We start from the raw sequence: 15,827 nt of genomic DNA, 5'->3' as shown, positions 1-15,827 counted from the left end.
AGACAACGTGACTTACCTGCTCAACACCTTCTTACAGCTCCCATGGCACCTTAGAACAACAGCCAACTATACCACAGATGATCTGGCCTTAGCACTTTCCAACCTCATTTTCCACTATACCCCTGTCCTTCACTCCTTTCCTGCATGAAACCTTGTTATTTGCAAATGGAAGCCAGGCTTTGCACTGCTGCATCTCTGCCTGGGACTCCTTCCCCTCATTTCATTCATACTTCAGTTCAAATGTCTTCTCATTAGTGTTTTGTTTTGTTTTGTTTTGTTTTGTTTTTGGAAACCCCATGTAGATGACTATTCTCATCAACTCTATCCTCCTAAATGGTTTTCATTCTTCATGATGTTATGCAGCATGTTTCTTTAATTTGTATTTACTACACTTTTTGAAGACAGGGGCTCTTGACTATTTTGCTCATTGCTGTATCCCTATCACATTGCAGGCAATCAAGAAAGTTCTATCTTTGTTGACAATGAATAAATGAATCCTGGCAATTAGTAGTTAGGAGAGAGACTCAGAAATCATGAACCAAGGCAGATTCTATTCCAGTTAGGTTTGACTGGCACTGGGATCCAAGCCAACCAAGAGCTGCTGGACACATATGTATGCACAAACTGTGGAAAATAGAGAGGTTTTGCAGTTCACTATTGGTGAACATATTCACACCTGAAGGTGGGGAAAAACTGTGTTCAGGCAATTACATCATCACTGGCTCCAAAGTTACAGCAGGAATTCAGCCAAAACAGAGAAACACAATCCAAAGTTAGGATCTTGAAAATTTCAAAGACAGGTCCTTTTTAGTTCATTAGCGTGATGATTGGGTGTTCATACCATTGTATGACATGTGCCTCCCTGTAAATTGTTAGGATGTCAGCACATTACACATCTGAGTAAAAAGAAAAAAAAAAAAAAAGCCCCAAAACAGAAAATTAGAATTTATAGCCCTTCCCTTTGCCAGTCTAAAATTTCCCATTATCATAAAAAGTCAACTAACTGCACAGTAGTTTAAGTTCTTGTCCTTTCGTTCCCAACAGAGATAGCCAGTTTGACATCTTCCTTCATGTGTACCATTAAATGCTTTGATAAGTCATAAAAATTATCAAACATTTCATTTGTTTAATCCACCTCTGATAATTTCTATATGAAATGCGCCTTTCTATTTGAAAACAATAATAATGATTTTGTCTTTGGTCAAGCACTGAGACTAGTCCTGCATTACCTGTCCAAACATCAGCTTAAGACTGCCCCCTAGGGTACAGTAACGACAGTGCTGTGACCCTAATGTGGAACTGAAGTTCCTAATTCCCACACTTGACTTTTCTGGGGGACTGTCATTTTTTATTTTATATGCTTCTGCATTATTTGAATGGAGATTAAACAGTTATTTTATAAGTAAAAATGGTTTACATTTTACTTATATTAAGATAAAATATTAACTAGATCCGATTTTTCATTCTAAATAAAGTAATAAATGACAGTGTCTTGCCTGAAATAGAATGAATTCAAGTTTCAGGACTCTGTTTGTTTACAGTTATATCTTCAAGCTATTGAGTCACTACTGTGCAATAAACACCTTTTGGGTTGGGGGAATGCAGACATGATTAAGATGTGGTCTCTGCCACTTAAGAATTCACAGCCTAGATGGGAAGACATACATGTTACGAAACACACTATATGATAAAACTTACATGAGATACACTGCATTACAGAAGAGAACATGAACATGCAAGAACATTTGTACTTGGAGAAGAAAAGAAGGAAAAAAGGAAGGGTGGGAGGGAGGGCAGGGGGAGGACAAATTAAGGTATAATAAACTTTACTTAAAATTCATAAGCCAATTAACCCCAAATAACACCTTGGATTTATCAAATTCCAATACATTTTAAAGGTAAATAAAACTTAAAAAGTAAATTCAAGAGACCTAAAAAAAGAGGATTGAGAGTTACCCAGGGTATATATAGATCACTGCTGCCTCGTAGAAATAAAATGTGAGGTGCATATGTAATTATTAATTTTATAGTAGCCTCCTCTATAAAAGATAAAATTAATTTTAATAATATATTTTGAGTTATATAAAAATATTTATTGTTTCTTTCATCAAAAACAAGTGAGATGTCAAGGATCTGATACCCCATAGTAGCTATGAGAATGGATGGAACTGGGTAAATCCAAGTGACATTTAGATGCAAAATAAGCAGAAGTGATGGTTAACTGGATGTAGAATCAGAGAAGCGGAGTGGAAGTAGCTTTAAACTCAAGTAGGTGCATACTTGAGATAGCATTAAGTGATGCATCCATCAAAATGGAGAGCACAGGGGCAAATAAAGAATAGTCAGGGCAAGTGTGATACTTTGAATCTGAACTTGTGTGTGAAAGGCTTGATTCCCCAGCTGGAAGTACTATTGAAGATGGTAGAAACATAGGCAGTGGGCTAAGTTGGCCTTCATAGGTCACTGGAAGCACGTGCATGAAAGTTATATTGGGACCTCCCCCAACTCTGCTCCTTTTTCTCTACTTCGCAGCTGCTGTGAAGTGCGAAGTTTGCTCTGCCACATGCTCCCCACCCTGATGTTTACCTCCCACAGGCCCAAAGTGACAGAGCCAAGAAACCATGAACTAAAACCTCTGAAATGGTGAGTCTAAAATAATACTTGCCTCTCTCTGTTGGTCTATTGCAGACATTTTGTCACCGTGATAGAAATCTGACCAACACAGCAAGAAATAAAAGTTTGCTTTCAAAAGATGAGTTTGAGATGCCATGAAGCCTACAAATGATTATATGTTCCAGGGACAGTTAATTCATGAGCCTAGTGCTCAGGAGACATCTACACCAGAGGGCTTGATGGGAATCATCGATACATATGATCCCATGGGAAGGTCTGAGATTGACGAGAGAGAATGAAGAGAGTAAGACAAGTGCTGAGGCAGAGGACAGAAGAAAACTACTACCTAAGACATATGGACCCTTCTCCAAAGACTGAGCGGGATCAGAGAGGCACAAGGAGACCCAGGAGAACATGATCCTCAACAACCAAAGAAAGAACTTCAAGACTAAGTCAAGTATGCTTCCAGAAAGTCAAGCAAGGAAAGTCAAGCAGGGAAAGTACAGTGATGTTTTTGCAAAATTTGACCATAAGGAGGTTATGAGTGACTTTGAAGAGAATAGTTTCTACAGAGTAAGGATAAAAATCACATTTCAGCAGACTTCAAATTGACAGGGTGGGTTAGGCTGTACTTCAGTGATAGAATGTTTGCCTGGATAGAATGTTTTTCAATTTCCAGCACAAAAAAAAAAAAAAAAAAAAAAAAAAAAATCCTCGAGAAGTTTTCTTTGAGGGAAGATAGCGAAGGTGGTATCTATTGCATGAAAAGGTTGGTATTTATTGGTATGAGGAAAGGTTTTTATGATGTCAGAGGCTATTGAAAAGGAGCCTTAGAAATTATTCAATAAACTATTTCATTGATCTGAAAAGATGTTAATAATGTATTAACTAAAAAGAGACATGACTGAAAAAAAGTGTTTTATGTAGAAGTATGTACATGTGAACACACAGATGACATTATGGAAGAACTTACACCAAGATATTAACCACATTTTCTCCAAGTAGGCAGACTAACAGAATTTGAATTTTATTCTTTTTCTTAATCTGAATTTTTGATTGTAAGAGACAGTGTTTTGTGACACAGAAATGACAAAAAAAAACTAGACCTTTTATTTTAAGAGTGTCCCCTTGCCTATACATACTATGGTCTTGAATGTGTGTTGAAAATGACTTTATTCCAGTTTGATGAAACATTTGTAAAATTCCTAATCATGAGTTTTCCATGAGTCTACGAATAGGATGAATCCACAGGTATCCAAGTTGGAGTAGAAGGTGGTTACTGACTCACTCAGTCATCCTCTGGGCCAAAGAGACTCATCTAAGCTTCTAACTTTTCACCTCTCCCCACACCTCTCCAGAAACCAAAGTAGACGAGAAAACTGTCGCCAGATTTGAAACATGGCTATCTAGTCTGCAAAGTACTCAAAGCCAGGGCAGAGAAACAACTTTCTTACCCATGAATTCTGCACAGGGAGGACCACTCCCATCCTCCTAGTTAATGGTGGCAATGGACAGGAAAAAGTCACCATATCATAGTCTGCACTCATATTTCATTATATGTATGAAAAAGCATAATATTGTGTTAAAAAGATCACATGGAAATATCAGTCCAGAATGAATGCAGGTACAGTTTGTATAGAAATCAAAATGATTCCAGTCAAGATAATTGGTATTTTACTTCTCTTGTACTATTCTTTTCTTAGGACTCTTCCCTTTCCCTCTTCTTTCTACTGTCTATGTAAAGGTTAGTGTCTTGCAGTAGCAATCAGTGACAGTACTAGTTATGAGAAGTATATGTGGGAGATTTTCTTCTTCACAAAATGAAGAACTGAGTTACCCATGGGTATTTGAAGATCCAAGACAAAGAATAAACAGGCTAAGTATGAGAGTTCCAGTCCCTTCTTTGTGGGGGTGTGGAGACTGGTAACAGAATATGGTCTTATAAAGTAAAACCTAGAGCACAAAACTGACCTCAAATAATCGGTCTTCAATACGCTCATGTATTCAAAATTTTAACCTATCCACTCCTGCTTTTCTCACTAACATCTCGTCAATCACGTACACATCACATATTAAGTCACATCCACTTCTTAGGAGAAATGGAGGTCCTGTATGAGGAACATGAGTTTTGGTATCAAAGTGAAAGAATGGCTCTGGCCCTGACCTTGCCACCACATCTGCAGGCTCAGAACTTTTCTGTACTGCACTTTTCTCAAGCAGAAGGTAAAGAGAAGAATAGATCTGTGATGGTTAATATTTAGCGTCAACTTGACTGGATTGAGGGATACCCAAATCCCAGCAAAGCATTTCTTCTGGGTGTACCTGTGCAGGTGTTTCTGGAAGTCATTGGCATTTGAGTCACTGGACTGAGTGGGGAGGAGGATCTTCCGTCACTCAATGTGAGTGGGCACCTTCCAATTGGCTGAAGGCCCCGATAAACAAAAAGGCAAAGGAAAAGCAATCTCTCTCTAGCTGGGACATCCTTCTTCTCAAGCCCTTTGACACCAGAACTCCAGGTTCTCCAGCTTGTGGCATCAGGGACCTGCACAATCCCCTGTCCACAGGTTCTCATGACTTCAGCCTTGGCACAAAAAGAGAATTTACACCAGCTGCTTCCCTGTTTCTGAGGCCTTTGGACCTGGCCTGAGCCACAGTACTCACTTCCCTGGTTCTCCAGCTCACAGACAGTCCATCATGGAACTTCTCAGCCTCTGTAATCATGTGAGCCAATTCCCCAAATACATTCATCTCAGATATTTCACTCTCTATATCCTGTCTCTCTGGAGAAACCTGACTAACACACTTCAGAGTGGAAAAGATTATTTTAGGTAATACATTAAAGCATTCATGGTAACACTTGGCATGCTAATTACCAGTTCTCCTTAAATGATGGCCATTAGACATACTTACATAATTACTTCTAAAAGGAAGTAAACCTGAAGAGTCACACCAATGACTTTTATTTAAGATGAATTGCAAGGTTGTCATGGAAGAAGAGTTGGTGAAGATGTGTGGGTAGCTTGTTAAAGATCTTTTGCATTTTCAGAAATTACTTTATTTTAAAATACCTTTTATTCTTTTATTCCCATGAAAAGGCAAGAAAGCAGATTACACTTGAGTAAGATGCCACAAGCAGTTGGAGGGTGACGCAAGTCGTCTTGAGGAACCCCCGTTCCAACCACCCACCTCTGTCACTCAGCATCTGGGATGCCCTTTTACGACTGCCATCCTGCCCTCCTGAAATGGTGAACTGGGCTCAAAACAACCAGTGGCATCTGTCATGGTGATGTAGGAATAAAGGACTACTTGGACCCTTTTTCAACCAGGGTGGCCATGGATGCCTCTTGGTGTTCTTCCTTGGCTGAGTTCCTTCTGTCCTCCAGCTTCTTGCGGGATCTTATCTCCATCCTCTTACATTCTTTCTCGTTTCTCTCCTTTCTGCTCTCAGGTCCCTGAAAGAGAAGGATCAGGAAAGGGAAGAGATACACCAGCAGCTCCATGCTGAGCCCCTGCCCCGTTCCTCCCAACAGCCAGACGTGAGGAAAGCCCTGATCCTGTAGCGGATGTGCAGTTCTTAGTGTCTAGTAACAAATCAGCATAACCCCAATCATCATATTGTGGAAGATTTTAGTTATAAAGAGAAGGACTACAGGGTCTTGAGTATCACTGCTGGTCTGAGAGGATGCCAACCTGCGTGTGACCATGTGCTCTGACATGCCAAAGCTAAAGAATGTAAATTAATAGTGTCCCAGAGTTTTTTTGGATAAGGAAAACAAGAGTGCACATGGAATGATTCTAACTTCCCTGTGTTCATTTCCTTATATTACATTCATATTAGGGTTTGCACTAAATTTAATATGAGGATTGTGTGAAAAATGAATTGTTGAGAAATAACATCCAGCCAGGTTAGCATTCCCCAATAAGTTGCCCATGGGATAGGTTTTGGGGGTCCACATTTTTTCACTGATTTATTGAACACCACAGTGTTGTTGTCAGATTAGAAGATACAGTACTAAATGGAGAGACTACCTTCTAAGTATTCCAACGAGGTGGTGAGGGGAGATAGACCATCAGGCTAAATATGATAAAGCTAAAGATGATAAGTGAAATCGTAACTACAACAGCGTGATGTGATATGTGACAGGGAACTATGAAGAAGGGGAGATTTTTTTTTAATATTTTAGTTGTAGATGGACACAATATCTCTATTGTTTTATTCATTTATGTTTTAATATATATGTTTTTTAGTTGTAGATGGACAAAATACCATTATTTTGTATCCATTTATTTTTATGTGATCCTAAGGATGGAACCCAATGCCCCACATGTGCTTGCAAGCACTCCACACTGAGCTAGCTACATCCCCAGCCCCAAAAAAGAGAGATTCTTCAGTTTTGATGGTTGGGGAGTTCCTTTGAAAGGAATTACTGTGCAAAAATAACTTTGATAAATGTGGTCATGATATCTATGTATGCTTCTATTTAAAAAAAAAAACAAATAGGTAATCCCAGCGGCTCTGGAGGCTGAGGCAGGAGGATTGCAAGTTCAAAGCCAGCCTCAGCAAAAATGAGGTACTAATTGACTCAGTGAGACCCTGTCTCTAAATAAAATACAAAATTGGACTGGGGAAGTGAAAGAATTAACATTGTTGGACATGATTAGGCCGCAAAAGCAGTTTCTGGCTCTTTTCAATGTTCAGATATGTAAAAATTTAAATCAACACATTAGTATTCATTTGGTCCCCAAACAAAAGATGATGTAGTCAATTCTCCCTATCGGTGGGGTTAATATCTGTGGATCCAACCAACTGAGGATAAAAAAAAACAGAAAACAAAATGGTGTCTGTACTGAATATGTAGTACAGACCTTATTTTTCTTGTCATTATTCCCTAATCAATATAACAACTATTTACATAGCATTTACATTGTATTAAATTTTATAAGAAAACTAGAGATAATTTAAAGTATATGGGAGAATGTAAAGTATATAGATAAAAAGTATATGGAGGTTATATGCAAATAATACTCCATGTTGCATAAGGGACTTTAACATTCCTATATTTTGGTATCCTTTGAGTGGGGTGCTAGAGAAAATACCTTAGAGAATAATTATATACATTTTAAAATTCACTGGCAAACCCCATTGTTTATTGTAGCTAGCTTTAGAAAAGTGTGTGGATTGTTATATCAGAAAAATTTTAAAGGAATATGTTTTAAAATTTTAATTTTATACTAACAAAATTTATAATATACTCCTTAAAATTGATATAAAATACTCAATTTTAAATTAGTTATGATAAACTGGGCATTGTTTTCATAGATCTTATTACCAAGCTGTAAATGGAGAAGTTAAATTTGTGCTCCTCCAACTTGAGGATGCCAAAACCTCTGGGTTTCCTTCCCAGGTGGCTTAAATGTGCCCTAGCTCTGTTACATACCAAAGAGACAGAGCGTTTGGTTTTAATGCACAGTTGCTGTTCAAAGGACTCTGAAAACTCCTGAATTTTGGAATGAGAACTTCCTTTTGATTCCAGTGACTCCTTGAGTGATCCATCCACTGAGCATTTCCTGTAATATCGCATGTGAGTGCAGTTTCGGAATTTCTGATCCTCATGAGAATGCCTTCGAGGCTGGTGGTCACATGATGTCATTCTGGGAAGCATAGGAAACTGGGGATATAGAATTAAAATTTTTATAATATAAAGAGAATGTACAATATTAGCACAGCCACAGGATGCCCATAAACTAACTACTAATAAACATATCTAATATTTAACTGAAATTTTTAATTTTCTTGATCAGTAAGATTTTTCTCCTAGAATGAAACAGCAGAATCAACTGGTTAAACTATTAAATAGGACATCCCAAGACCAGTTTAATTGCTTACCACTCTACCAATGATTTTTAAACATTTCTAGTTAAGCCATAAACATTTTTAAAATTCCATAATGTTTGTGTAATTTCTAAGTAAAAGAAAAATGGAAGAGTTATAAGAAAAAATAGAATTTATATTAAAAAGTTAATGTGTATCAAAAGCAACATAAAATTAAGCATTAGACAAAAACTAAAAAAACAGTGACTATATTATTGTTTAATAAATATCTTGAATATAAGTACATCTCACACACAGACAGAGATCAAATAACACAATGACAACAATGTTAAAATCACAAATGGAAGAGCAGCAGAACATAGAAAGTCCCTACGTAACTTTTGCATCAGGATACTGGTCTTCATTTTGCCAAATGCTGTGCATTTTTTGGTCTTTGTCTTGATCATTGTCTGGTGTTCTACATAGTGGCCCATAGGGGTCGCTAGAAACACTTTTTCCTTGCTTCTGTCACTGCACCCTCTTGTTTTCCCTTTGATCTTTCTGCTAGAGTGATTTAAACATTTTTGTTTACTTCTTCATTCTTCAAGTATAAAGAATTTATACATTCAGGGATTTTAATCTGGAATGCACCGGATGGCAAGCCAAAGGTGCACCCAAAGGGAGAAAAGTAAGAAAATATTTTATTAGCAAAAAGGGAGAAATTCATGTAAGTTGTTTAGATACCAAGTCCATCACTGGTCTTCTAGACCAGGAGGGAGGCAGTAGCTTATTGGTGGAGGTGCCATTGCAGGGAAAGCATCTTGTCTGAATTGTAGTTAAAGAATGTTAAAGATAAACTATGTTACAGAAATGTGTGTCTGTGTGAGATGTGCCAAGCATGTTGGGTATGAAGGTTCTCTGGTTGTTGTTGTTTGTTGTTTTGTTTTGTTTTTTGAGGAAGTCCTTGAAATAGTTCTTATCTCACACAGGCAGAGCATCAGCTCCCACCCTCATGCTTCCCCAGCTGTGAATTTTGTCCAGGTGTGACAGAGGGACTTCATCTTGGAATCAACAATTTTCTTAGAGATTTGGGAGGTGAAGGGGTGGATGAGGCTGTGGCTGGGAGGGCCGCCCAGGTTAGTGCCTGTGCTGGGCAGTAGGGTGGACGCACTGACTAAAGAAAGACCAGGGATGCCATGTTACTGAAAGGGTGGGGTGATGCCAAATGAGGTACAAAATGAAAAGGTGACCAGGTATGAGTTTGGGAAGATGGGAAACCATGGGTGCATTAATAGACAGAAATAATGAGGAAGTAAACAAGCCATTCAGCCAGCTCTCTGGCCCTAGCTCTCTGGTGCCTCTTCTTATAAGGTCACCAATCCATCAGATCAGGACCCAACCCTCATGATTTCATCTAACCTTAGGTATCTCCCCAAGGCCCCACCTCTAAAAACATGACATTGAGGATTAGGGCTTCAACATATTAATCTGGGAAGCATGTACCAAATGACAACCTTTCATATAAAATTACCAACTATCTTCCCATTGTAATGTAAGAGAAACATTAAAGGTAGTGAAGGCCGTGCTGTCGGATAGGAGGGATGACTTACAGTGTTCAATAGCACAGTAGAATAACTGTCTTTGGCAACAATTAAATTGTATATTTCAAAATAGCTAGTACAGAGGATCTTCAATGTTCCTAACACAATGAAATGATAGATGTTTGAGGGAATGTTTATGTCACGTAATCTTATATGGTCAGTATACATTGTGTACATGTATTTAAATATCACATTCTACCCCATGAATTCATAAAATTTTTTTCATGGTACTAGAAATTGAACCCAGGGCCTCATACGTACTAAGAATATGCTCTACTACTGAACTCTACTCCCAGACTATTCAATTATTAAGTCAATTAAAAGTAAAAGAATATATTTTAAAAACAATAATGAGGGAAAGATAAAATGAAAAGCTCTAGAACTTTACCCAGTAATTAACTAAAAGCATCTGGAAAAAACTTTCCAAGTTTAAACATCGGTGACTAATAATAATAAGAGGTAGCAGGCACTGTCCTGAGCACTTTCTATACATTCCTCGTTGAATCTTCACAATACAATTGTCATACTACTTTGTCTCCATTTCACTTAAATATGGGGAATTTGAGGCAGAGAGAGATTAAGCAATTTGCTTATGCTTATCAGAGTCATGGTACTAGTACATGAAGAATGTGGGAGACTGGCTACCAAGTCCTGCTCTTAACTCCATCAGAGTTCTATACCTGCTCCTCCACATTAGCACCTTGTAAAAGACAGAAAAGTCCATACAACATCAATCTAAAAGCTCCCCCAGAGAAATGTCACTGAAATCCCATTGTTACTTAAGGACTAAGGTAGTGCTTTGTTAAAATTAAATATAAATATATCCCTGTGCAGTGGTGCAGGCCTGTGGTCCCAGATACTCAGGAAGCTGAGGTGGGAGGAATACTTGAACCTAGGAGTTCAAGGTTGGCCTGGGCAACACAGCAAGACCCTGCATCTTAAAAGCAAAAAGTTAAATACAAGTCTAATCTGGAATACAAGAAGCCACTCACTATCAAGTATAAAATGCTATAGTATGCCTTCTCTCTCTAGGTTTGTGAGAAATTCTTTAAGGTGGCCAACTCATCCCTATAGCAAACAACTGCAAAGGAAACACTCCTATGGTGACATACTGTAGAAATGAGAATGTGTAGCTACCTCAGGTCAATCAGGGATAAAAATTAAAATTAAAAATATCTTTCACTGCTTTAAATTGAGACTGTGGAGGGAGAGATTATTAAATGGGGAAGTATAATTTAAAAAAAAAAAAGAAGCAATCTTGAATGTAGGTAGAGACTTATTTTGTTTCCCCTCAAATTATTCCATGTGGGCAAGCACAGACTATACCTACCCTGGAGCCCAAAGCAGCACTGAGAGGGTCTGTTTGAAGTTGCCAAGCCCCAGGTCAATGAATTCAGCTTCTCCTCAAAGAGCTCTTTCTTTTGGCATAAACCTCCCTTAACACCAGCAATGTTCAAAGAACCAGGTTAAGTTGAAGGAGGCAATGACTAGAAAGGTGAATTGACTAAAGTATTAAAACTGTATTTCTAGTATGGAGATTCCTCAGAAAGCTTGGAATGGAACCACTATTTGACCCAGCTATCCCACTCCTTGGACTATACCCAAAGGACTTAAAATCAGCATACTATAGAGATGCAGTCACATCAATGTTCATAGCTGCTCAATTCACAATAGCCAGATTGTGGAACCAACCTAGATGTCCTTCAATTGATGAATGGATAAAGAAACTGTTGTATATCTATATATATACAATGAAATATTACTCAGCCATAAAGAATAACAAAATTATGACATTTGCAGGCAAATGGATGAAACTGGAGAATATCATGCTAAGTGAGATAAGCCAATCTCAAAAAACCAAAGGATGAATGATCTTGCTGATAAGTGGATGATGACACATAATGGAGGGTGGGAGGGGGGCAAGAATGGAGGAAGGAGGGACTGTATAGAGGGAAAAGAGGGGTGGGAGGGGTGGGGGGGAGGAAAAAATAACAGAATGAATCAAACACCATTACCCTATGTAAATGTATGATTACACAAATGGTATGCCTTTACTTCATGTACAACCAGAGAAACAACATGTATCCCATTTATTTACAATAAAAATTTTTTAAAAACTGCATTTCAATGAGAAAAATGAATAAATGATATGGAAACGTTTACTTAGGTTTTGTATTTGTATGATAAAAGAGAGGGAAGGCAGATATATTCAATAGTCAAGAGAGAATTCACATTAATTTTTTGTCCACCTAGGACAACAGGACAAAAAAAGCAAGATTTCTTTATTCACTTTAAATCAACAATCACAGATGAAAATGGTGTTCTTCGAGAAGGACTAAACTTTACCCCTTGTTACAATACTTCATTCTGTCAATTTGTATTTTCCACTAGATTAAAACTTACACAGGCATGGGGATCGTGTATGTCTTCTTTTACCCTATAATCCCATTGTATCTGGCACGATGCCTGGCATATAATGAGGGCTCAATAAATATGTTAACTGAATTAATGCTGATCATAAGACTGATAAAGACACATTAGAAAACATATTTAAAACAGGCAAGAAGGGAGAAACTCTTTGCTTCCTATGAATGTGATATTAATAGGTGTAATATCAATAGATTAATATTTAGAGAGGGAATGACCTTAGATTGAAGCAATGGACAGAGAAGAAAAAAGAAAAGTAACTGTTTCTTTTCAAGTTATTTTTCATTGAGCTCAAAGTAAAACACAAAAATTGAAAACTGAATTTTTCTCAGATCTCCAAAACAAGAAAAATTTGAGCACATTTAGAGATATGAAAAGATAAATATCCAAGTACAGATTCAGTTTCCAAATGCATAGGATAAGCAGATAGGAAAAGCAGAATCAGACTCCCTGTTTTCCAGGACTTTGTGCATACCACCTCTGTCTCCTCTTATTTGTGTTCTATGTTTCTACGTTCTCTTCTCTATTCAGATTGTAATTTTTTTTCCATATTTTGTCTCACTAAATAAACATATGCATGTTAGGCTGATAATTATAAAATTCATTGTTGACTCAGATATTCAAAACATATTAAGATAAATGAGCAAAGATGTCTAATGGACACTATTTAGAAACATTATACAAACAAAATCTGCTATTTCCTAAGAGCGTAAGGCAAACAATATTGCAAACTAAAGTGAAATCTCTAAATAGGGTGTATTATCTGAGTTAAAATTTGATAGGTGCTAAAGTTTATTCCAGACATTTTATTTTGTAAACCATGTTTCTTCCTTTATTTTTGTTTCTCCTGTGGCTATAAGGCGCTGTTGTGATAAAGAGTAAATCATAGTTTTTCCCTTTATGCCTGTTCTCACATCTAGAAACTAAAGTCTCTCCATACTCCTGTTTCACATGTTATGGACAGCTTGCTAGGTGTGGAACATTTAATTATATTTAGATTAAATGAAAGCATGATAAGCAGGTATATTGTTTATAACAGAATCAGGGAAAGTTAAAGCTGGAAGATTTTTCAGAGAGCACCCAATTCAATATTCTTCACTTAAGGAATCAGAAGCACAAAGACATGCTGACACTTGCCCTTTGGCCCTCAAATATGCATTTGGTAGGAGGTCTCAAAAAGGTCTCATTTCCAAGTTACAGACCACTGGCACCAAAAGAGGTCCTGTGCATATATTAATACAACTCAGTCATCATGCATCTTGGAATCCTGAAACTAAAATTAAATCAAGTAAATTTACCCCTAAATGTATGGTTCTGGGGATGGCAGAAGCAGGGGTTAGGGAGCAGTCTCTGAGGCTGGAATTCTAAGTGACTCGGAAAGAGAGAAACTGTATTATTGCTGTATAACAGTGAGGCAGAGGACATACGTGTCTACTGTGGAGTCTTACAGCACCACAGAGGGCAGGACACCTGCCCGCTCTGATACCTGTTTTGAGCCCACACCTGGCAAGGCCACCCAACCCCTCGAAGCAGCTTCCCTGCTAACCTCTCATTTACCAGACACCTGGTTCTCTGCCTAGGCCTGGGAAAACAGGGCTGAGGACAGGGGGTTTGAGCTCCTGGTCTTGTGAGAAAACCAAATGGAAACCACCAGAAAAAGTATATCACATATATCAATGGCAGTGATTTGTCACATGGAACCCCAGCACCTCAGAGGTCATGGCACCAAATAGGGGAGTTACTTTTTGTATTTCAAAGTGACTAGTAGACATCACATGTTGATTGACAGTGTTACATAGACTAATTATAACATCAAGTTTCTTTTCCTTTGCCTTGAATTCTGTCACGCAGTGGGTTTATGTCAGGCTTATCAGGAGCTCTGAAGAGCAGTGAAAGATATCTTAGATCACTATTGCCAAATAGATAAAAATCAGGTCACTTAAATAACAAGATGAAATGATAAAAGGGATTTTTGTGGGTATGAATAAAGATTCGAAAAATTCTCTAAGAGAAATCCCCTCCCCATTCCACCTCTCCCCTGGTTCCATGATAACGACTCACTGGGCAGGGCAGGGAGGTTTTCCTGTAGCTGGCATCTTGTGGTCGGTGGTGTTCCCGGAGTCCTCTGTCATTCTCCTCTCTCCAGCTGTGACCCCAGAAGCTGCTCATCCATTTGGCAAAAGACACATCATCATCCTCATCATCTTTGTGCTCCATTTAAAGATGATTCAAAACATGGAAGTCCTGTCCCTAAATCCAACAGAGAGAAATATCACCTAAGAGGGCTGACTTGAAACCCAGGATCTCCCCCAAAAGACAAAAATGAAGCTGATATTTTTAAATGGTCTCTGATAATGGCATCCTTAAAGGAGAAAGGTTTACTAACAACCACTTCATCATCAGGCAGCCTTGGGCAATGTCTATTTATAAATTGTGCAGCCCACACTCCCCTCCCCCTCGTCTTTTTTAATTGAGAGGTTTTTAATCCTCCCATTGCTGGGGTTTGTGCCTCTCAGCCTAAGGGTAGAAAGCACAGTCCACTGCCTGGTTTTCTCTGTGCTTTGCTGCCAATGGCATGTGATGGCATCTCCAGCTGTCAATGATGATGAAGCATGACTCTCATAATATGCCAGGCCAGCACTGAAATGGGGCCACATTCAAAGGACAGTCTGACTGCAGCTTGCAAGGTAGCCAGCTGTTGGCATCCCATTTCTAGAGCTGGATATTCTCCTAATAAATCAAATAGATATTAACAGCAAATCTAGCTCTTATGTCAAAGCAAGCAATTTTGTATTGAAGAATTACATATGTGTGTGAACCACTATAAATAATACACATGTAAAAAGTACAAATCTGAAGTACACGACTTGATGAATTTTACTATGTATGCCCTGTATTACCAACCATGACGCAGGTTAAGACAGAACCCTTCCGGGTCCCTATCAGGCTCCCTCTGTCCCATTTCCAATCCTCATACCCTTTAAAATGTCGCCACTTCTGACTTCCAACCCCTTAGATTAATTTTGCCTGTACTCAAACTTTCTTTCAATGGTATTGTACATCATTATTACTTGCGTATCATCCAACATTCTGTCAGTGAGATTTTTCCACACTTCTGCAGTAACAATACTTCATGTGCTATAGTAATGAATTGCATGAACATCCCACAATTTTTTTTTAACTCAGTGATGGTCACGTGGAGCTCTCCTGTGGGTTGTTTCCAGTAGGGGCTATTATTTTTAAAAAGCTTCTGGGCACTTATTATCCCTGTCTTCAGTCATTTTTTTCAAGGCAAGGAGGATATTACATTTATGGAGCCTCTATTTTGTGTTGCGTATTTACAATATTTCACAAATGCTGTTTTCATTATAACG

General features: G+C 38.2%; 1 protein-coding gene across 2 annotated transcripts; it reads right to left on the bottom strand.

The window, feature by feature from the left end:
• Nucleotides 1-5,654: 5,654 nt before the first annotated feature.
• LNP1 (leukemia NUP98 fusion partner 1) lies at nt 5,655-14,935 on the bottom strand. 2 transcript variants are annotated; one of them, XM_079101407.1, is made up of 4 exons: nt 14,840-14,935; nt 14,515-14,703; nt 8,052-8,282; nt 5,655-6,065 (listed from the first exon to the last, which is right to left on the bottom strand). In XM_079101407.1, exons 2-4 carry the CDS (start codon nt 14,668-14,670, stop codon nt 5,916-5,918), a joined length of 537 nt encoding a protein of 178 aa, XP_078957533.1. In that variant the 5' UTR covers nt 14,671-14,703; nt 14,840-14,935; the 3' UTR covers nt 5,655-5,915. The 2 variants fall into 2 exon arrangements, with proteins under 2 accessions (XP_078957533.1, XP_078957534.1); XM_079101408.1 differs by lacking the exon at nt 14,840-14,935 and having other exon boundaries at nt 14,515-14,822.
• Between the last annotated feature and the right edge of the window lie 892 nt (nt 14,936-15,827).

This window comes from Sciurus vulgaris, assembly GCF_902686455.1.
Source record: "Sciurus vulgaris genome assembly, chromosome: 10".
Taxonomy (NCBI): domain Eukaryota; kingdom Metazoa; phylum Chordata; class Mammalia; order Rodentia; family Sciuridae; genus Sciurus; species Sciurus vulgaris.
This window is presented reverse-complemented; position numbering and strand designations above follow the sequence as displayed.

What these genes read in the sequence shown, in the direction of transcription:
- LNP1 (XM_079101407.1), bottom strand. Translation starts at nt 14,670, where the DNA reads ATGGAGCACAAAGATGATGAGGATGATGATGTGTCTTTTGCCAAATGG. An exon ending in AAACCTCCCTGCCCTGCCCA is followed by an intron (nt 8,283 to 14,514) that starts GTGAGTCGTTAT and finishes CTATATCCCCAG; the next exon opens with TTTCCTATGCTTCCCAGAAT. An exon ending in CCAAACGCTCTGTCTCTTTG is followed by an intron (nt 6,066 to 8,051) that starts GTATGTAACAGA and finishes CTTCTCTTTCAG; the next exon opens with GGACCTGAGAGCAGAAAGGA.